The 21,630-nt window shown below is 51.7% G+C and overlaps 9 protein-coding genes across 9 annotated transcripts; 5 read left to right on the top strand and 4 right to left on the bottom strand.

Annotated features, from left to right (window-relative positions):
• Positions 1–3,357: 3,357 nt before the first annotated feature.
• A1O5_02343 (uncharacterized protein) lies at positions 3,358–3,927 on the top strand (the record flags this gene model as incomplete). The annotated part of the gene is made up of 1 exon (XM_007742959.1): positions 3,358–3,927. The coding sequence occupies one exon, from the start codon at positions 3,358–3,360 to the stop codon at positions 3,925–3,927; it is 570 nt and encodes a 189-aa protein (XP_007741149.1).
• A 342-nt stretch (positions 3,928–4,269) lies between these two features.
• Positions 4,270–6,759, bottom strand: A1O5_02344 (uncharacterized protein; the record flags this gene model as incomplete). Its single annotated transcript, XM_007742960.1, has 1 exon — positions 4,270–6,759. The coding sequence occupies one exon, from the start codon at positions 6,757–6,759 to the stop codon at positions 4,270–4,272; it is 2,490 nt and encodes an 829-aa protein (XP_007741150.1).
• Positions 6,760–7,917: 1,158 nt separating this feature from the next.
• Positions 7,918–8,637, bottom strand: A1O5_02345 (uncharacterized protein; the record flags this gene model as incomplete). Its single annotated transcript, XM_007742961.1, has 2 exons — positions 7,918–8,241; positions 8,305–8,637. Coding segments are annotated over 2 exons (657 nt in total), but the record flags the coding sequence as incomplete, so codon positions are not given.
• Positions 8,638–10,238: 1,601 nt separating this feature from the next.
• A1O5_02346 (uncharacterized protein) lies at positions 10,239–11,693 on the top strand (the record flags this gene model as incomplete). The annotated part of the gene is made up of 1 exon (XM_007742962.1): positions 10,239–11,693. The coding sequence occupies one exon, from the start codon at positions 10,239–10,241 to the stop codon at positions 11,691–11,693; it is 1,455 nt and encodes a 484-aa protein (XP_007741152.1).
• A 499-nt stretch (positions 11,694–12,192) lies between these two features.
• Positions 12,193–13,860, top strand: A1O5_02347 (uncharacterized protein; the record flags this gene model as incomplete). The annotated part of the gene is made up of 3 exons (XM_007742963.1): positions 12,193–12,301; positions 12,351–12,451; positions 12,502–13,860. 3 exons carry the CDS (start codon positions 12,193–12,195, stop codon positions 13,858–13,860), a joined length of 1,569 nt encoding a protein of 522 aa, XP_007741153.1.
• Positions 13,861–15,003: 1,143 nt separating this feature from the next.
• Positions 15,004–16,624, bottom strand: A1O5_02348 (uncharacterized protein; the record flags this gene model as incomplete). The annotated part of the gene is made up of 2 exons (XM_007742964.1): positions 15,004–16,434; positions 16,502–16,624. 2 exons carry the CDS (start codon positions 16,622–16,624, stop codon positions 15,004–15,006), a joined length of 1,554 nt encoding a protein of 517 aa, XP_007741154.1.
• Positions 16,625–17,479: 855 nt separating this feature from the next.
• A1O5_02349 (taurine dioxygenase) lies at positions 17,480–18,325 on the top strand (the record flags this gene model as incomplete). The annotated part of the gene is made up of 1 exon (XM_007742965.1): positions 17,480–18,325. The coding sequence occupies one exon, from the start codon at positions 17,480–17,482 to the stop codon at positions 18,323–18,325; it is 846 nt and encodes a 281-aa protein (XP_007741155.1).
• Positions 18,326–18,732: 407 nt separating this feature from the next.
• On the bottom strand, positions 18,733–19,923 carry A1O5_02350 (uncharacterized protein; the record flags this gene model as incomplete). Its single annotated transcript, XM_007742966.1, has 1 exon — positions 18,733–19,923. One exon carries the CDS (start codon positions 19,921–19,923, stop codon positions 18,733–18,735), a length of 1,191 nt encoding a protein of 396 aa, XP_007741156.1.
• A 739-nt stretch (positions 19,924–20,662) lies between these two features.
• On the top strand, positions 20,663–21,568 carry A1O5_02351 (uncharacterized protein; the record flags this gene model as incomplete). The annotated part of the gene is made up of 2 exons (XM_007742967.1): positions 20,663–21,091; positions 21,146–21,568. The coding sequence occupies 2 exons, from the start codon at positions 20,663–20,665 to the stop codon at positions 21,566–21,568; spliced, it is 852 nt and encodes a 283-aa protein (XP_007741157.1).
• Between the last annotated feature and the right edge of the window lie 62 nt (positions 21,569–21,630).

Here is a 21,630-nt window from a genome sequence, read left to right on the forward strand (position 1 = left end):
AGAGAGAGCGTGCGTTGGGCAACAGATTGCTTTCTGTAGATAGCCTCCTTTGATGTCAAGATGCGTACCCTACGGCTGAAGTTCGGAAGCGATAGCAATATTAGAAAAACATTAGATCTCCCAATTGGGATCGAGGTGCCCGCCGCCCTGAGCAATTTTGACCGCAAGTACCCAGTACATCAGCATAGGCTCGGAGCGTAGGATTCTGATCTGAGGTAGTTGGATTTTAAGGCACACGATAACTTGCCAAGAAGAAATCTCAATTGAGAAGGGGAAAATTATGTCTCGCCGTCGCCTCACGGACGCTGTTTCTGGCGATTTTCGGCCTTCAGCCTTACACGAGAGATGCGATATGGAGCCTCGTCGCATTCAAAAGCAGCGCTGCCAAGACTTCTCTTCCGGAATAGTGTCGCTGGACAGCGACTCGACCCCTATTTTGCCCTATACTACTGGTAATAAAAATGCGGCGGTGGCATCAATATGGAGATACATCTGACAGCCATAGGACACGCGACCACCAGCACACTTTTGTTTGAATCTCGACCCTAGCGTAGCTCCTTCAACATCCCTTTTGCCATCATCCACGCCTGCACCACAACAAGTGGCTTCCCCTGCGACAACCAGCTTCCTCCATAGACCCATCGCCTCATCTAACAACTTCAATACCCGAAAAGCCCAAGGACCTGTCGCTGAAACTAGTCGGGGCAATCCCTGGTGCTTTCCTCTTGTATCGAGATTCCTGCACACAGCGCTTCAATGCATCCTTGACCTTTTTTTTCAGAGTAATCATGATCATAGAGAACCCTGCCAAAGTCTTTGACGGTCCACCGATGCACCTGAGGTTGCTGCTTGAGGTAGTAAAGGCATGCGTGACTCAGGGATTCGGACGTAATCTCTCGATGCTCGAACCAGTATATCCTCTCAAGCACCAGGATGATGTCGACGCAAGCGATCATCATGGGCATGGCCACTTGATGGGCCTTGGAAAAAACCGTGAGGGCAGCCGCTGAGAGTCCCATAGTCATAAGCCTGCAAAATAGGCCGAAGCAAGCCCAGCCCCAGCCTCTATCCCCTCCATTGTGTAACCAAGAAGGCTGAGCGGAATCGTACCAACGCCCAGCGCTTAAGCAAACTTCTTCCACAACAACTAAGTCTCCTTCTCCTTTAACTTGGTTGCAACCGTCTGCGCAGGGAGGTCTTGATATTGGAATGTCTCGCAGATGTTTCTAACGACGTGGGTCTCCATCTGACGGACAACTTCATCCTTCCTGGGGTCTACCGAAGGCCGAAGACTCATGAACATTCTGGCAATGTTCGCCACCGAAGGCTCAATTTTCGCGTCCGCGTCTAGCATCTGTGCTTTAGCGTGTATTCGCGCTATTGCGTCTCCTCGCATTGCATCTTCGGATAGGACTTTCAACCTCTCGATGGAGTCTGCGTGATTTGAAGGCTCAGCATTAGAGATTCTTCTAGCCCAAGCTACCTTAGTACATATATGTACATGACCTTTTGCTCACCTAGTTTGTCGTTCACGAATATGTGCTGGAACTGTCGATCTCTCATCCCTGGATGACTTCTCCAGGCTTGTATGAGGCGTTCTTGTGCCTCGGCCACGTCTCTTGCCTGACTTCTTATTTCATCTTGATCATCCGTTGGTAGCCTCTCTATCCGTTGCTCTTGGCGGAATACTGGGTCCTGCTGAGCTCACCTCCATGCTTGATGGGCCGCCCCTTCGACGGTCGATGTTAATGAATCCAAAATTTTGTGAAAACCAAAATGATCGGCACTCCTCCAAGGCCTCCGTGATTCATAAATGCTAGGTCGGCGGGCTGAATTGCATTATCAGTCCTGGCTTGCCAGCAATACCTGCAGAGTCTGGTCAGTAAAGCGCCCAATTCTTCCAAAGGGACACATTTCTGGATGCACGCCAAATGCACTGCAACTGCTCGTTAAATTCGGCACGTAGGCCACGTTTCTCCACAAATTGATCGACGGCCTCGAACCTCCTCGCGACGCTCACTTCCATCTCGAAACCTTGTAAATCATGAAATTTGTACGGAGCCCTTTCTGCTGTCAATGCTGCCTCGATGTCGGTGGGCCTGGGTGTATTCTCATGAACCACATTTGCCTGGACTGGTCAGTTCTAAGGTGTCGCGTCCCAGAGAGACAGAACTTGCTCACCGCTTCCCTTCCCAGGACTTAGTTGACTAGTGTCCCCTTGCCTACTTTCGTGGGCCCGCAAACCAGGACGCGCGGTTCTTGTGGTCGACTGATTAATTCGCGGTGTTCAGTGATATCGACTTACCTTTGAGTCGCATTGGTCCATGAACGAGATTTCTTTCTGGGTGGCTGCAGCTATCGGCAACTCGTTGAGCTTCCGTATAATGCTATAGCTTAGCTTATGGTTACCTGCTCCATCTCTCCTGCCGCCCCAGACAGCTACAGCCCGAGAGCCGCACCAGCCAAAACGACGAGGGATGCGCACCTCATTGTCCATTCATTTTGCGCGAATGCAAGCCACATCGAGCAATCCCGTCAAAAGGCACCCAGAGTTTTCAGCTCCTCGGAGTCTGGCGTATTTCAGTTCCTTTTGCAGAGCCTCTGTTCCGCGTTTCTCCGCCATTGCTGGCTTCGCATCTACTTTCCAGAACAGCTTGTAAGCCGGCTGGACATGGTTAAGGCACTTGGTGGTGCGGAACACCCTCCGCCTTGGAAAGGTAGGTTTCCTTGTGCTAATGTTGAACTCCGCAGCCGACGAACAGAGGTTCATAATTTGCGAGGACGCCTTCATCCTGATTGGCTGAGATGCTCTAGATCGGAGAGGCTTTGTCCCAGGATTTCCTTAGCAGAGAATTGACGCCATAAAAGAGACACTGATTCTGCATCGTCGATCTAATCTGTTGGGTGAGAAAGAAGGATGGAGTGCTGCGCCAAAGAGCTGGACGACCCCGAAAAGATACTTGTTTCCCATTTCTTAGCATGCCAGGCATACTTAACCAAAACTTAGTTAGGACTAGTTAAAGGGGGGCCTAACAATTGCCAATGTTCATGTCTAGCCACGCCAGACAAGGCTTCCCACCCCAGCCAATGGTCCAGATATCCCCCTGCAAGGAGATATATGAGGTTCAAACCAATAAACCAAGACCATGGTTCCCCAGTGCGGAGAGCTTAAGCGTCTGCGGGGGCCCTGTATCACCCAAATCACCCCAGATTCCGAGGGAGCACATGATCGAAGAATATTTGATGCCCTCAAATTCCCTCCCATGTCAGCAGAGTGAAGTCCACTCTACCGAGTACCATCCACCAGATTCCCTTCTGTGTCGTCTTAACCTAGATTCAACAAAACTGAAACAAAAGATGTCTGTCAGTCAAGAAAAGACGCTGAGCCCCAAGAAGCTTGCGCATGTGGTCCTCCGCACCAAGGACCTGAAGCGGATGAACGACTTCTACCAAAAGTTCCTAGGCGCCGAAATCGTCTATGGGAACGAGTTCCTCTCGTTTCTGACGTATGACGACGAGCACCACCGCATCGCCATAGCCGAGATCCCTACAGACAGTCCCAAGGACGAAGCATCGAGCGGCCTGGACCACATTGCGTTTACGTTTGACACGCTGGAGGACCTCACGCGCGCCTACACACAGAGGAAGGAGCATGGCATCACGCCCTTCTGGTGCGTCAACCACGGCCCGACCACGAGCATGTACTACAAGGACCCGGACGGGAACAAGCTCGAGACCCAGGTGGACAACTTTGACTCCAACGCCGAGGCAAACGCCTTCATGAGGTCCAAGGAGTTCGCCGAGAACCCGATCGGGACGGATTTCGATCCCGACGAACTCATCCGTCGACTGCAGTCGGGTGAAGATGTGAGAAAGATTAAGAAAAGGGTCGAGATCGGGCCCCGTGGACTTCCTCCTCAGATGTGAAGCCCGACATGCATGCATGGTTCACGAAGAGTTTCGAGGATATTTTTCTTTGTTCCCACCACCATTTATGATTTTGGATAGTTTTATATGTTATGCAAGGATGAATATGTTAATGAATGCCTTTTGCAACCCTCATCAGTCAGACATACAGAAATATTTCAGTCTTGAAGAGTTGAAAGTTCTCGGGGAGAAGAATCGTTCGCGGTCGGTTTCGAGAGATCTCAAGCGGGGCACCAACACCAAACTTGCCGCACGGACATACAGCTGGCTCGGTGAACTCGCAGGCCTGCCATCGATGGCTTCGGAACAACTTCTATTGATTGCCAAAAAGGAGCGCATAGATCATCCAACGCACCACTCTTGATGCTCCGGGAGTTGTCTAATCTCAAACATCATCTGTTCGTCCTTTAAGTCAAAGGAGAGCTGTCCATCTGTCCAGACCGCTTTGATATCGCTCTTGTCTGCCGAATCCGAATTTGAATGTCCAAGAACAGTGCCATCAAGCTCGAGCCTTTCCATCTTGTCCATCATTGGGGAGAACTTTGAATAAAACCTGCCCCTAAGCTTTTCCAGCGGGTTGATCCAGCCTCCATACCGCTCGGCTCGTTCGATAGTCCCCACACACAGCGGTTCGGCAACAATGAGTCCGTTGTTGCTTTCACCATGAGACGGTTGCATCGAAACAAGCAGGACGGCCATTGCTTCGTAGGCAGGGAGGTCGTCGACAAACGACAGCTCAGGCTCCTGAAGAACGATTCCAAGATGCATCACGTCTCCTTCTGGCGGGCAAGGCGCCTCCTTTAGGTAGGAAATGACAAGCCGGTACCAAATCGTAGAGCTCGATCTCAGAAAGGAGATCTCTCGTAATTTTCGCCTCAAGGTCCCAAGATGCAACCCAGGCAACTTGAACCTGAGCCCACGTTGGGTAAGTTGGGCGGATTGAAATCTTTTGGACCGCTGATTGAGAAACGGCGTTGGCCCTTTGTCCAGAAAACTGCTCGGTGCCCATCGCATGCCTTGCTGCGACAGCCGTGGCCCATTCCAGAACAAGACCTCAGAGGTTAAAGCCTTGGTCAGGCGCCAAAACTGAGTCATGCGATCTTCATGAGACTCACAAGCGACCACTTGCTCAATCTCGGAAGCCTGAAAACCAGTAATGATGCTGAGGCAGACGGCTTCGTCTTCGGCAATGCTGGTGGAACGCCAGGCGAGTACATCGCTAAGCTCTCCGAGCATATTCTCTGCCTGATTCTCTAAATCTACACCTCCTCTGCCCCAAGATCCTCGGAACTTCATCCATTGCAGAGTCCAGGTGTCGTTGGTGTTGATATCGTACCAGAGCGCGTTGTCTAAGTCGAGAGTTCCGTTGCGTAGCTGAAACAAGGCTTTCCGGGCGAGCGCGCACTCCTGGAGCGTCCATAGACGTCGCATCCAGCCGCAATTGAGTATTCGAACCCACGCCTCTCGCTCTGACGTCTCATTGAGGACAAGATCCAGGAGATATTTGTCCAGTATCAAGACAATTTCCGCTTCTGAATACGTCTTTCTCATCAACATGATAGTTTGTCGTCGAAGTTCCCATGGCCTTCGAGGCACGCAGATTGTATCGATCCAAAAAGGAACATTCCCACTCGGGTATAGTGCGTCAATCATGGCACTCAATCTCTCGTACTGACATCTTGGGATGGAATTTTCATGGGGGTTTCCAAGTCCATCGGACCAAACATGGGAAATACAAACATATCTCTTCTCTGTTTCGGTAGAGATGAGCAGCAACTCGTTTGTCCTCTCCGTTTGAGTGCCACCCGAATGGACTTCAAAATCAGGAGCTTGGTGTCTCTGACCAGCAGGGCAAATTAACGGATAGTAGCCTCTTTCGAGGATTTGTTGTACCTGAAACTGGTCGGCGAACAAGTCATCACACCCGCTGCACCCCGAAACATGCTCAGTTCGATATGTCCTCCAGTCCACATGGTACGCAGTACACTTCCAGTCCTCACCCAGTTGAGAGACAAAGGCCGCAGCGTCCTGCATTTGCTCGAGGGGAATTCTTTCCCGACAACTCCAGTGGTCCCTGGTCGGCCCGGGCCTCTCCGAACTGCTGGCGAAGTATATCTCCGGGAGGCTCGCTATTGTATTCAGGCGAATGATCTCGATAGGGCACCAGCCATCGTCGAGCATTCTTCGGAACAAGAAGTTTGTCTTTGTGCTGCCGAGCCACTTATCTTCTCCGAGGATGCTGAAGTACGCACACAAAAACTCTCCCAACGCCGCTATAGACAAGCAAACTACGTCAAGAACATGCCCCTGGACCCCGAGCTCCATAACGCGAAGATTCCAATCATGCGCGCAATTAAGGACATCGCACAGCCCAGATTTGTCGAGCGGATTGGAATCCTCTCGAGGCACCAACGAATCTTCGGCTGATGCTGTTGGACCAAGAGGACCCGTTTCAGTGCTCTTTGCGGAGACTGAATGGTTGGTTATTTGGAGGATGTGATGCTTCCTCGGAGACAGAGTGCTGAGCCGATCCTCCAAGTCTCGAAGCGTCACGGTAGGCTGCTGGGGATCACTTGCGTCGACCCAATCGGCCTCGACATATCTAGGACCAAAAACTGTACTCAACAGCCCAAAGAATAGCCAAGACTGTACAAAGGCAGCTCTTTCGTCTATTGATCTTGAGGCCGAGCTCAATCCCCGGATATCAGCCTCGGACCAGCCTTTCCGGTTGGGGTAGGTCTCGAAGTGACCACCATCGTATTGATCAGCTCTCAGATACGGGACGGCAATGTGAGGATGCTTCGGTTCGTGAGGAAGCTCCAAATGGTCCATATTCCTTTACAAGCCCTGTGAATTGCCGATAGTAGCAATCAGCATCGCGAAATCTGAAATTCAACAGCCTGAGCCGCCTGGTGTGAGCTGAGGTTGGCCAGAACGAATCAAAAGCACGACAGACATCGGGTGTCGGGTGTGCGCAGCTCTAGCCAAGCGAAGTGGTCATTGGGCTGAGCCGAATGAGAGCGTCGTAGGAGCTCCCTCCGGCAATGATCTCTTCAGTGGGAGAAGCAGACCATGGCAATACAACTGCTGGCGCAGAAGGAGCGGCAGGTACTAGCGAGCTAGGCACCTAAGTATCTCAGGCACCCGGGGTCGTCAAGGATGTTAGGCTGTCCCACCTTTTAGCCTCGCGCCATGGATGTTAACAAACCAAACACCTCTTCGAACTCCTTAGCCACCAAGCCGAATTGAAAAATAAGTGGCGCACTCAGGGTCCTTCGCTATTAGAATGGAGGCGGCCTTCGTTGGTAATGAGCATTTCATTACCTTGGGGGACGAAGGTGCTCTAATCTTCATTGGCGCCATTAACTGTATTCGACATGGTGACCACTTCGCCTTAGTCGAGCCCCCTTTGGCTGTCACGGATGCGGCGTGTATTTTGCCCAAGATTGGAGACCCGGAGGCACACCTCTTGTCTAATGTATTCGACATCTGACTGGAGCGGTGCGATGCTATCCAGGAGGTGAGCATCCGAAGGTTGACCGTCACCCGAACTAACTGGTTTGGCTGACCTCCGGCAGGCTCGAGACGCGCTTCAAAAGGCGGGATTGGTCAAACAGGCGTCGAGGTTGAGAGACAAGAGAGTAGAATTCGATCCAGCCACGAAGAACTATCAGCATGGTACATGTTTCTTGATGATTTCACAATAAAAAAGGCCTCTGAACGCTTCCTGCGGAAAGCAGAGATACACCAAACCCCGGCGCTGTAGGAGGCGGCGCCATACCCTTCTTCGTTTGAGCGCCAGTCCCTCCAACAATAAAAATACAACTCGAGAAGACCGCCAGCCATCATCGTCAGGCTTATGATCAGATCTTCCAGATAATTAGATGTGTCGACATTTTGATCTCTCCGACCTCGGCGTTATTTAATATTCGGACAGAGTAATCCCATCAAACGATGAAATTTGCAGCATACAACGTAGGTCACCTAGATCCGCCAGTTGATACATCTTTCAACGTCATCGAAGGTACTCTTCGGATCTTGATCGCATGCATTGCTCGCCACGTGCTGGCATAGCGCGCTCAGAAATACGAAGTCGGATTCACACTCGGGACATTTATATCTGTAGTAGTCAGTCCACCGACTGACGTATGGACTTGTCACGAAGCTGTCGAAAATCCAACTGTCAATGTCGTCCCTATTAAGACCACTCTCGCAGTTGCCAGATTCGAGATGGATGATCATAGCGGAGAATTCAGAAAATTGGCGGAAGCAGCCCAGGCATTGAATGTCTGCAGGGAGATGGCTTCGCTTGTGCTAATGGTAGCAGTCCACGTCAGCTCGTCCCCAACGGGGTGGTGATTGAACTTAGATACAGACCTGCATCAGATTATTGCCATTTTCGAAATATTTGCCGCATTCAATACACATGTTGTGGACAGCGACGTCGTGGGATTCGAGTCGGTCTGAAGTGCGAAAATCCAAATGACAAGGATCACAAACGTTGTGGTGGGAGGAATTATCTAGATGAGTCCGGTATGCAGCAGATGAGACAAACAGCCTTCTGCATCGCTCGCACCATTCGTCTTGGTGGACCCGAGCATTTTGGCAATGATTTAAGGCGCCATGATAGGTGTTGAAGGGTCGATCACAGGGACGGCAAAAGTAGGTGTTATGTACACGGCAGATGTCGAGTTGATTTTCTCTGACCATGGTAATGGCAGCTTCGACCTGGAATTTCCAGAAGAGGGTCGCTGAGGGTCGCTGAGGGTCGCTGTGGATGATAGGGAGCAGTCAGGTCGGCATGTACTGGGTAGGAAAGAATGAAACCTGAAGGGGACTGTAGTATGTAGCTAGAAGGGTGGGGGAGAAAAGGGGCCGGGGAGCTGTCGTTTGTTCATCTACTATCCACTAGCCTCATTGGTCGCTAAGCCTCCGGAGACCCCCAAAGAGAGGTCTTGGCATCTTTTATTTCGACGCCACTGCAGAGGTTCTTTGTTCTTCCTCTACAATTTCTTTCTAGATGGACATGGCTCAATTCTTGGACAGAAATCACATGGATTTACACCCTGCGCCTGCCCCGAGGCCGATACAGGTATGCTGGACTCTCGGAACTAACGGATTGACTTCTAGCAGCCGGCGAACTGGTTAATCAGGAAACTTCCAAAACATTGGTTCTTTGGCCTCACCATCTTTGCTGGATCATCCACCCAGGTGTGGATGTCAAACATACGCCCGAAAGGTCTCCCTTTTCCTGATTGCAGAACGTCTGTTGTTGTTTTCTGCCCTTTGCACGCGAATGGCGAAGCCCTCCGATACACTGGGTCAGGCTGTGGTTGCTCGATTGATTCGTTCCACCCCCTATTTGGGAGGCTGAAACAGCCACATGGTACAGAGTGTATTTCTCCGTTGTCGCCTAAATACCTTGTACTCGCCATGAGACTCTGTGGCCGCCAGGTATGCCTTACAGATTCTGAATGGAGCTGGTTGGCTAAAGCTTATCGACATTTTATTGGCTTCCTTCTGGCGTCCTCGACCTCCTTCTTTCCAAATCCGATCACTCAGCCTGACCAAGTGCTCCCTGTTCCCTTTTGTGCAAAAAATCCTTTTGCTTTTAATTTCCCAATACGAGTTCGTGATGGTTCTTGTCACAATCGAATGGTATTCAGCCCTTTCTTCGGCGTCAAATAAAAGGCCAGACGCTTCCAGGAATCTTCTCAGTCTCTTGAACAGCACACACCAGTCACTCGTTCTCAAGTCGCTCACTCTTTGGTCTATTTATTCCAATTTCTTGTTTTGCATTGCTACTCGGTACAACATTTGCTGTTCCTGTGAAGATGTTTTCAAAAGGCTACGTGTTCAGTCTTTTGACGACGGTTTTGCTCCTGACCTCGTCGGTGAATGCATTCAACTTTTGGCCTCCTGCCAAATGGAACTTGCGGCCACTTCCAAACAAGCTCCCTCCTAGACCGTACTACTCGCCTTTAGGTTGGGTGCACAGTGAATTTTCTACTTCCCCACCCTTGTCCTCACCGTCCAGCCTCATCACAAATTCGCCTGAGTCTTCCGCCGAGTCCGCGACTACTGGATCGAGCATGCTCACCTCTTCACCGCAAGGCCAAAGCACTACGCCTATTTATGTCTCAGCTTCTTCAAGCTCCACTCCGAGTACTCAGTCATCCACATCATCTACTGCTGGGATTTCGACAACTTCAAGCATCCATGCTTACTCGAGAAACTCTCCAACCCTCAGCACCTCTCTCATCCCCAGCAGTACCCCAAACCTCAGCAGCACAATCGATACATATACCTCAATGACGTCCAGCATTGTGACCACAACGAGCTCTACCACGTCAGGCAGTTCTTCAACGTCCAGTACCACTTCAACTACGAGTGGCGCAGACACGTCCAGCTCTACATTGAGCACCGACACAATCACGGGAGTAACATACTCTGTTGTTACAAGCCCTACTTCATGTTTCGCTCTGCCGACCCCCACATCACTACTGAGTAAAATCCCCTACGCCGATGATGCTGGAACTGGATTGGATGGTCCAATTGACTTCTACTTCAACCCTGACAACTCACCAGCCGGTGTCCTTGGTGCCAGCGTGAATGGTTCGTACTATGCATACGATATCTCAGACCCTTCGCAGCTTGTCATCATCCTGCCAGAAGGTGAGCTCGCGGTCATAACGACCCAAGGAGTTACCATCTATGCGGCAGATTGCAGCTCCGAACTTTCAGTTGAAATTGACAACTTTATCGACCAGATCGAGCTCGCCAGCACTAACTCAACAGATGTGAGCAAACGCCACCGTTCACGGAGGTCGTCTCATCGCATGGTCAGGCGAACGGAAACCAATTTCGCGGCCGACATTGCATTGTTCGATATCTGTGGCAATCCGGACACCAGTTCTCCGGTGGTTTCAGTGGGCCAGTCGCCCTGCGCTCTGAACGCAGCCAACGGGGGAGATTATCTGTTTACCTGCCAGTACCCCGGGGCCAACAGCGATGAGGCAGCATGCGAGGCAACGGTGTCAAAGGATATTGGCTATATAACGGGCGGCCCTTTGGGCACTTTGACCAATCTTGAAGGTGCCGCAACAGTCCTAGCCATCATATTCCGCAGACAAGCTCTTGCTGTGATCGCTGCAATCTTCGACGCACCTGCAGTGGCTGCTGGTGTGGGCGCACTTGCACTGGCACAGATCATCCTCAACACCGTTGGCGCCGACAACATTGCATCGACAATATGTGGCATCATGCACAAGGACGAGGCATTCGTCATCTCTGTGGATTCTGGGGTTGAGATCGATAATATCGCCACCATCACGGCGGCCCCCATTAGCACGCTATCTGCCACAATCACTGTATCTGCCAACACAGATGCTTCTTCCACTTGCTCCACTTCTGCCACCAGCAGCCCGACTGGCAGCTGTGAAGGCGGTGCAACATGCGGTGGATACGTTGGCTGCGGTGACAACCCGGGCCTGGACATTGGTGAATGTTTCTGCGGTACAGACGCCGATGGAAATGGCAGCTGTTCTATTTCTGTTGAATGCGACGCCGCGACTGCATGCTCTACCAATGCTGACTGCGGCGGCGGGTCATGCATCATCGACAATTGCTGTGGATTCCCGGTCTGTCAAAGTATCTGCGGCAACGCTCCGGCACTTACAAAAAAGAACAGCCGTGGTTATGCTAACGGCACTATGTTTAGTCACGGGATTTGGATTAACGGAAGCTTCATGCCGAACGTGGGCTAGCATAGGCTATTCGGTTTGGCGCACTTTGCTCTCTTCATGGTCGAGAGTTTGGTTCTTCGAAGATGGGCTGGGGATTTAGAGAGTGATGGAGAAGTGAAGCAGCTTTTGGAGATGGTTCTGTTCTTCCTTCTGGCGAGTATGCCAGTTTTATTTCCTCTTCATCCGAGAGTCATCACTCTAGGAGTTTGAGTCCTTGCTGTATGGAATAGATAATGAGAACCGGATATGGACAGCAAGACAGCCTCGCTCGACGAATTCGTAGCCTTGCCCGGAGCTCGGATGCGGGGAAATTGAGGGGCTCCCGGAAAACCAGAGGCCCCAGTCCTCGAGCCTTTTTGGCGCAGCGAACGTCTCTTCCATCCACTCACTTCTCGACGCATAAATCAGCCCCAGAAAGACGTCATATATATGCGCCTGTAAACTTTCCCTCCGGTTCCCTTGACAGAACAAACCTTCACAGCTCCCAATTCGTCTGGGTAACCACCTCCTATCTCCCGCTATGGCCGCTCAAGTGCCAGCTGCGCTGAAGGCAGCTGACATTATCCGCTTCGCACACCGCGCGGCCCAACTCGAGAACCCCAAGCCTATCATAGCATATTGGTGTACGGGTCCTTCTATTCTCCTTCAACTCTCAATCGACGACTGACCTGCATGTAGGCGAATACTGGATCGTCAACCAAATCCTATCCAAAGGCCTGCACAATGCGGACCAAGAGAGCTTGGCCTACACTACAACATTGATGGACAAGCTGGAACAGGTACGTCTTGAGCTTCCCTAGTGGCAGTCCTTGCTGATATTCCGTTGCAGTTCAAAGCCGAACATGCCCAAGAACCGGCCGTGACCGACGATGTCGTTGGAAAAGCATACGTGGAGCAGTTTGGTCTAGAAACATTTGAAAGAGCAGACAATGCGGTGCGCGCAAACAAGGCTTCAAGGCAGACGGCAGACACTTTCCAAGCTTCGGCGACCTTTCTCGACCTGCTCCAGATCTGGGGAGCCGTCGAACCCGAAATTGCCGCCAAAATCAAGTTCGCAAAGTATCATGCCTTGAGAATAGCGAAGGCGTTGAAAGCTGGAGAAGATCCAAACCTGTCCAACCCGAAACTGCAAACTCCAAGTGAGGAAGCTCTCCCTGTTCTGGACCCGGACGATGCAGAGGTAAAAGCGTTAGAAGGAGGCAGAGAAGGCACGAAACCCAGGCAGCCCTCTGTCGTTGAAGTGCCCGACGAGGCCCACAAGATTCAGAGGAGCCTCGCGCAGAAGTCGCTGCTCGATGAATCCCTACATCCCTCGAGAGACACATCAGTGCCACCTCCTGCCGCTAGGCAACCTTCGGTCACTGACGTTCCTGACGAAGCAGATCGGATACAGAGCGAGCTTGCTCGACAGTCATCCATTGATGTATCTCTCCATCCCTCGAGAGCTCCTTCTGTTCCACTAGGGAATGACGTTTCTCCCTTGCCGGAACAGGATCCTGCTGCGTTCTACACCAATCGGGCCGAGCCTGGTGATATCTCTCCACTGGAGCCTCCCTCTGAGCGAAAACCCTCAACAGGAGGGAACTACTTCCCTGTGGTACCATCAGCTCCAGCGGAGCCAATTTTCCCATCGCCACCAACAACAGTGGGCGGGCCTGCGCCAGACTTGCCCTCTGCTCTTTCTGGCCTTGGGAAAGTTGACACTGATATTTCCCCAGCACCGTCAGAACCCTCCCTTGCATCCGCACGAGGCGAGCTCGGTGCCGCTCTCAATCAACCACCCCGTCACCAATCCCCCCCGCTTCCGCCTCACCGTCACGGCACTCCCCTTCAACAAGCCCCGACAGATCAATCTTCCCGGATCCCTCCCAACTTCCAACCACAGGTTCCGCAGCCTCAACCTCCAGCCAATCCGCCACAAATACGACAAGCCCGTGGTCCCGTACCAGGCATTCCCCACCAGCGGGAAGCACACAGGATTATACCAGCGCCATCGCCGATTCATCCTACGCGAGGAGTGGCAGTTCGACCTCCACAACCTCAACCGGTTAATGTCGAAGTCGATGAAGAGGCGATCCTGAAGGCGCAGAAGCATGCCAGATGGGCTATCTCTGCGTTGAATTTTGAGGATGTACCAACTGCGATTGAGGAGCTGAGAGGAGCATTGGCGTGTTTGGGTGGGACATGATCGAAAATGAAGTCTCTGTATTGTTATAATGCTGCAGTCGTGACGAAAGGTCACGAGAATCACAAAATTGGAACATCACGCTTGCGGCATAGATGAGTGGGATCGAGCATCAGTGTATGGACTGGAACCATTTCATGGCAGGCATCTTCCCCTGAAGCAACCTCTGCAAACCCACGGGAAACGTGGACACGAGGCGATCCGACATATCGCTAGGGACTGTAATCGATATATCACGGGCGCGCCAGCATAGTGTTCGATTTGATATTGCGCTCATCAGAAAGAAATCGGCCTCGGAGCCATCCGTCCCCGTCGCATCGCAACCGGCTTGAACCCCAAATTCCAAACCGAAAATCTATGCTCCATCCAATGGCGACGAGTCTTTGATCCAACAGCGACATCAGGGCTCGGATGACCTGGAACAAACTCCAATGGGCAGCCGCCCGACAACATAAATCCCTACAAAGCGCATTTTACTTCTACTTTACCCAGAGACCATCACCCAGCGCCACCCTAATTTTGTCCTGTCCTGTTGAACACCCCGGGGACACCGTTTAGCACAAGCTCAAAGGAACCGAGACAGCTCCAGGCGCCGGACAGATGGACGAAAGATTGGCGGATTCCAACGATCGAGAGTGGGGAAGCCCGGACGGAAAAAGTTGTTGCTCTGTGTATGTATCTGTGTTAGCACAAGCGTCAAGCGTCAAGGATCAAGTGTAAGCGCGTGAATTGTTGTGATATGATGGTAAGCAGGGTCCAGCATACAAGTACTCAAGCACGCAAGCACACGCGGAACAGAAAATCCATCTCGAAGAAAAGGGGCGATGACAAACAGGAATGATTCTGGAAGTTGAAATGAAATGCTCTTTTTTTCTCCGTTGGGTCCTCCTTTCTTTTCTCTCTTTCCTGTTTTTGTTCCTCTTTTTCTCTCTCTAATAATAAGTTCCCATGGCCCCTTTTCTCCGTCATGATTTCGTCAAAAGGTCATCTCATCCCGCTTTACAGCCGTAAAATGGAGGAGTAACGGCCGCCCCCATTGCATGGTCCATTATCACACTGAGGTTTTCGTTCCCGCACTGCAAAGTTTCGTATCCAAAGAAAAACGGAGGATGTGATGGGGAAGTGAAGTATCTCCGTCGTCGTCGCTCAGTCAAATAAATCTCCTGCCCTCCTCCTCACCCGCTTCTCCCTGACTGACTCGTCGAATAGCTCCTTTCCTTCGTTTCTCCCGCTGGTCCGATTGTACTGGTTGGGGAACAATTCTTTGACCTCCAGAGCGCGGCCCTTTATGCTCAGCCCTCCGGAGCCTTTAATGCTGAACCCTCCCGCACCTCCGCTCTCAGATGATCCTTTGATAGATAGACCGCCAGCGTTTCCGCCACTCGATGGAAACAATTCAACTCCGACGTTTGATGTCCCATTTCTCATTGACTTGGTGCTGTCGATCGAAATACTCTTTCTGGCAAACCTCTCGGCGAGGTTTTCTTCATTTTTGGCGTCCATGGCATGGCTTCTCCTGTGATTTGAGCGAGGAGAAGTTTGTGCGGCGGAAAGGAGATCGGCCTTCAAGCGCTTCGCAGCGGCGGTATTGGCACGATTGTTGGCCGCGTCGGAGGCTGATCTGAGTGGTGCAGGAGCTAGATCGGTCGACATCGAGGTATCTACATCCGAAGCTTTGTTGGGAAAGAGATCGAGTCTATCGGAGCGTAGACCACCACCGACTTTAGTATCTGGAACGGACGACGCGAACAGTTCTTTTCCAACGTTGGAGCGGAAACGATCACTGCGATCGCGATATCCTCTCCGTCGAGTCCGTCCGTCATCATCTGAATCTGAAATGTCAATTTCATCACTGCCGCGTGTCCGTGCTCCGGGACTAGCGCTCCGTCGTCTCCCCTTCGTGGCGCGTGAAAATAGATCTCGACCTCTTGCTTTATTGACCTCTGTGTCCGTTGTGGGTGCGTCATCGTACATGTTTGCCGAGAAAACCCCTGCATCGTCGCCATTCGCACGGTCATTATCTCTCCTTCGTCTGTGTAGTTCGCGGTCGTCAAATCTTCTGCGTCTGTAATCACCCCGGCTATTCTCAAATTCTTGACGCATGCGTTCCGTGGGATCTTGGTCGGGGTGCATGAGGTAGTATCTGCTGGCATCCCTCGCACCTTTCTTCTTCCTATCTCCCTGCTGAGAGACGCGAACCACAAGCATGCTGCCCGGCCTGCTAGCCAATTGTTTCGCAGCGCGCTGTTCGAACGGGTTATTCGTCAATTCTTCAACGGTGATGGGGTTTGCGAGGAAAGCCAGATGCGCTTGTTTCGCAGTATCGTTGTCATTGAAGCACATGTTCGCAGAGGAATCGTCAATCCACTGGACATGTACATTATCGCCGACTTCGCTAAAGTGGTCGTGTACAAAGGCAAGAATATCGTTCGTGTGCATTTCGTCAACGCCGCGGATGTGGATTTTGTTCCATTGTGGCTCGAGTGCCGGATCTTCGGTGTAGATGGCTGGGATGAGGTTGGAGGAATCGGTAGCAGCAAGCGTGCCGGAGGGAACAAATGAGGGTTCTTCGCCTTCCTGTGCAGGTGATGAGTATGGGGATAGGTCTTCCTGCTTGGTAAGGGAGATATGCGAGTGATCGTACTTCGAGTTGAAACTCGTCATCAAGAGGCGGGCCTTGATCATCCATGTCCATGTCAATGTCAATATCCATCAAATCGGCGTCCTGCGCCGCGGTGGACGCTGCAGATTGCATAGCTAGAGCCATCTTGCGCGCGCAGGAAATCGTAGTAGGAACTGCGAGCGGCCAGATTCAGAGTACGGTCCGTCCAAAGAAGAAACTTGACGGGTGAATGAAGGGTCAAGAGTGATGGTGCATGATTGAAGGTGACACGCGAGGCTGTTACGACCGAGGATGGAAAAAGCTGCCAGCCGAACGACTTCTGCAATAAGACCCAACCCGGGTGGTAAAGTGACGTAAATGATAGGATTGAGGATATGAAAGGTATGCGGGTGATATAATACAGATGGAACCAAGAGAGAGGAATATGACGGCAAGCCGAGATATGTTTGATATTACATGGTGGGAAATACAGGGCTCAGAGCAGCTTCAAGGCTCGAAGTCCCAAGGCTTCCGACATCATTTCTTGGATATCCCCGATTTGCCAGAAAAGTGACGCTGCTTTTCGAGTGAGTCTCCTCACCACTGCAACTCCGCATTTCTCTCCCCCTCGCCGTGCAGCCGACTCCGAGTAGTAAATATTTCAGTCTGACAGCTACTTTCCGCCTTCTACAGCAATATTTTTGACAGTCCCTCTCGTAATTTTTGTGTCAGACAGACTCGTAATTTGTCATTCCACTCCCTCTCTTCACCCTCAACACATCGCAAACCTCGGATGATGCATTCCTATATATATCCAGGCAAGGTAAGTTGTGGCAAGGCTCCTGAAAGAAAGGATTGCGTATTCCTTGTTGCGCCTTAGGTAAGAATCAAACAGTCTCTGCTTTCCCAGAAACAATGTCCCATGCTTGATCGTATTGCTCCATGAACGCCCTACGAGCATTGCGGCTGGTCTCCTCTACGCGTCCCTATCTGCGGAACGCCATTCATCCTTCTTTCAACATGTCGAGCAAGAGAGGCATCTCCATAAAGCGGGTGGCCGGTTCAATAGGCGCCGAGATCCACGACGTCAACCTCAGTGATTTCTCTGAAAACCCAGGCATCGTCAGGGAGATCCGGGAGGCCCTCCTGCAATATCAAGTCATATTCTTCCGCAATCAAAACCTAGAGCCCAAAGCATACCTCGAGTTCACCTCCCACTTTGGCAAACCCGTCGAATACCCCTTTGTGCGCGGCATCGATGGGTTTCCCGAAATCATTCAAGTGCTCAAACAAGAACACGAGATCATCAACTTTGGAGGCATCTGGCACTCGGACACCTCTTACTTCGAGAAGCCGCCGATGGGATCGGTGTTGATGGCCAAGGAAGTCCCGCCCTATGGTGGTGACACGCTATTCGCGAATCAATATGCAGCCTACGATTCCCTCTCCGAAGGACTCAAGCAAACACTCTCCACCTTGAAGGCAGTGAGTACCTCGGCCAAGGCTGACGCCAGCAAGACCCGTGAAGACCGTATCCGCGACTCCGGCAACGCCTCAGCAAATTCTACGCTAGAGGCAATCCATCCCGTCGTCAGAACACATCCCGAGACGGGGAGGAAAGCCCTCTACGTCAACGTGGCGCACACCTCCCACTTCGAGGGCTGGACGGAGGAAGAATCTGCTCCGCTGCTACAGTACCTGTTTCAGCATCAAGTGAAGCCGGAATTTACATGCCGCTTCCGCTGGGAGCAGGGCAGTATCGCCTTCTGGGACAATCGGTGCACACAGCACAACCCGATCAATGATTATCATGGATTCCGCCGGAGGATGCTGAGGATTACCTTGGAGGGAGACCGGCCTGTATAGAGGCCAAAAACGGCCTGTAAATGGAGCGCACGACGAACGGCTGACCACAGTGGGCCCCCACATGGTTTGAGACTGATCTGTTGGATGGATGGATGGATGAGCAGAGAATAGCCGCTGTTCATGAAGAAGAGGATAAGGTATATGTACATGGTTCTCGTTCTAATTGAAAGAAGTACACTGCTCAGTGTACCTGCGGAACTTCCCACTGCAGACTAGACCAATCGCACCTGATATGCTCACCGAACACGCCCAATCCAAAACGATCTATACCCATTTCTTTAATCCCCATTCAGATTTCATGATATCTTTCCTTTTGGATGCTCGCCAATATGCTATTACTCCTCTCCTGGCCGTCCGGCGTCGTGAACATCAACCGATATGCAATGCGATGCAGCCTTGGCATTCTTTCACGCAGCGCAAACTTTCTGTGATGGTCGGAATCCTTTCGTCACGGCATTGACCGGTTCAGATTCATCGTCGCTGTCTTCGTCTCGGTCTTTTCGCTTGAGGGTCTGACGTTGGTTGATTGGTTCCTCGTCATCGCTCGGGATGGCATGGTGTGACTCGCCTTCGTCGGAGGAGTACTGAGAGCGTCGATGCCTAGTGTACTTCCCAATGCGAGATTTCATGTTTGAAGAAGCGGCCCGCGGTGTCTCGCGCCGTTGTGGCGATGAGGACAAAGACTTCGATCCGGACTTCTTGCCTTGCTTCGATGTCGCCAGCGGCGCTTTCTTGTTTCTTCGTTCGTCAAATTGCGAGCGAGCACGGCCCACGCGGTTCCAGAAATTCTTGACAGCACTGTAGCCAGTTCTTGTGACTCCATCGTAGACTCGCATCCGATGTAGGGCTTCTCGAAATCGTGCTTCCCCATTAAGCTTTCGCTCGCTCTTGATATTGAGCATGTGGCCGATGCACGCCTCTTCTTCCCATAGTGCCCAGGAGCGTGTCGGTGGCCCGAGGCGAGATTCAGCGACAAGGTGTACAGGGGCTGGGTATGGCATCAGCTCCTCCTCCTCCCCGTCGTCGCCATTGTCATCGTGTTCGCCATCTTGATCAGCTCCGTTGTTGCGGGCGGGTGAAGCGGGGCTACTGTTGGAAGGTGTCCCAGGCCCAGGCTGAGGAGAAAGCCCGCTGGAAACGGCGTCCTCATAGTCACTGCCATAGCCGTCATCGCTCTCGTCATCGTCCTCCTCGTTGCCGACTTCATCCAGTTCTCCCCCTTGTTCCTCCTTTAGTTCTTCTTCCACTCCTTCGTCATCCACGTACACGTAGCCCCTATCCCCTTCATCAACAGGCTCCCATGCGACCTCTTGAGCAGCGTCGTCTGATCCCTTCAAGACCGCTGGTCCACCTGCAGTGGAACCAGTCACATTCTTGAAGAAGGCCCCACCCAGGGCATCTTCGTCTAGCGCGAAAGTGCTGCCAAAGGCGTCCCATAACCCAGGGCGTCCTCTCATGTATCTGGAGAGGGTGTTTGGATGGGCGTCGAGATACTCGAAAATTTCGTTGTCATTGAGAGGGAGTATTTGGACGATCGGCTGGCAGGTGTTCGCTACAGCGTCCAAGAAGTAGGACTCGCTGGCATCGGTAAATGCCATCTTGATTGATTGCTTGCTTGCTTGAGAGACGAGAAGGACGAAAAGGAAAATTGTTTGCTTTTGATGTAGTGGTAAAGGTGCCGCAGAGGTGCATGGAGTATTTGAAAGGAGACGGGGAGAGGTGGTAGGCGCAGAGTGTTGAGGGTATATATATCCCCATAACAGAGCCCGGGCTTGAATACTAACCATGGATCTATTCAGGTCGTCTGAACGAGTATCTTGACATATTATGCTCGAATAGACTCATTGATCCCTTCAACGGTGGTGATTGGCTTGCAGCAGCTGAATATGAATCGACAGATGCTGTACCAATAAAAACATGTGACATGCAGTGAATCGCCATAATCTATTAGTGACAATAGAAAACGAATGAATGCAAGGCGACCAAGCATTATCAATGTTCTGCCATACCTTTTTGTCCATGGTTCAAAGCATTCAATAACATGAGACGAATCGGGCAGCGGCAAGGCTCGCAACCAAGTCTAGAAGTATTGATTGACCGATGCCGGAAACCGTTTCACCGCGGTCAACTCCAGGATGAAGATGAACAGGAGCAAAACGGCGACTTGGAAGATATCACGCTGACGTCATAAAGCCCACCGTATATTCTCAACTCACCTGTAGCTTCACTACGGTGGAGTGTCTGGCCACTTTCATCCTCCTCCCGCGTTGCTGTCTTGCGATCCCGTGCGTCTCCTGCTCTCGCTCATGCACAAAGTCAAAGTCAACCAAGCCAGCCATGCCATGGCCCAGGCCGTGGTCATCCTCGACAAAGGATAGGTCTGACTACCAGGGATCTGTCGCCGAGAGAGCCACAGAATCATGGAAGTTAGAAGCAGCTGAGACCATTCAGCAAGAACCTTCCAAATCCGTCCCTTCACAATTCAGAGCCTTCACTCAACCCGAAACAATCCTTGCTGCAGCTGCACTAACAACAGCTTCCATTGGCCTATACAAATTCTACACGTCCTATCTCCGCAGAATACCGCAAGCGATGCACATCAGTCCTGGGTTTTTTCGGCGGAGAAGCATCGTGGGCCAAGTTACGAGCGTGGGAGATGGAGACAATTTCCGAATGTATCATACGCCCGGGGGCAGATTGGCTGGTTGGGGTTGGTTTCCTGGGAGGAACGTTCCAGCAAACAAAAAGGATCTGAAGGACCAGACGGTAATTTGGTGTACTCCATATCCAAGAGACCACTGGAACTGATAAGGTGTTCAGATACACGTCCGTCTTGCAGGAATAGACGCCCCTGAACTTGCTCATTTTGGACGACCTGCACAGCCATACGCCCAAGAGGCGCTTGAGTGGCTCACCGCGTATATCATGGGTAGGCGGGTTCGGACCTATGTCTACAAGGCAGACCAGTACAGTAGGGTGGTGGGCACTGTCTATGTCTGGAAAGGGCTTGTACGGCGCGATGTCAGCCTGCAAATGCTTCGAGCAGGCCTTGCTACCATATACGAAGCGAAGTCAGGAGTTGAGTTTGGCAGGGCAAGAGAAGAGAGGTACAGAAGGGCGGAGTGGTGGGCGAAGGCCAGGAGAAAAGGCATGTGGGCTGGAAACAGAAAAGACTACGAAAGTCCGCGAGAGTACAAGACCCGGTATGGGGTTGGAGCTCCTCAGGATGACACGAAGCAATGATGGGAGGTATGAAACCGTGTCTGCTTTCGAGCGAGGCGTTGTCGGGCAGTAGGTGCGGATTC

Source organism: Cladophialophora psammophila, assembly GCF_000585535.1.
Source record: "Cladophialophora psammophila CBS 110553 chromosome Unknown aczJe-supercont1.3, whole genome shotgun sequence".
In the NCBI taxonomy this organism is placed as follows: domain Eukaryota; kingdom Fungi; phylum Ascomycota; class Eurotiomycetes; order Chaetothyriales; family Herpotrichiellaceae; genus Cladophialophora; species Cladophialophora psammophila.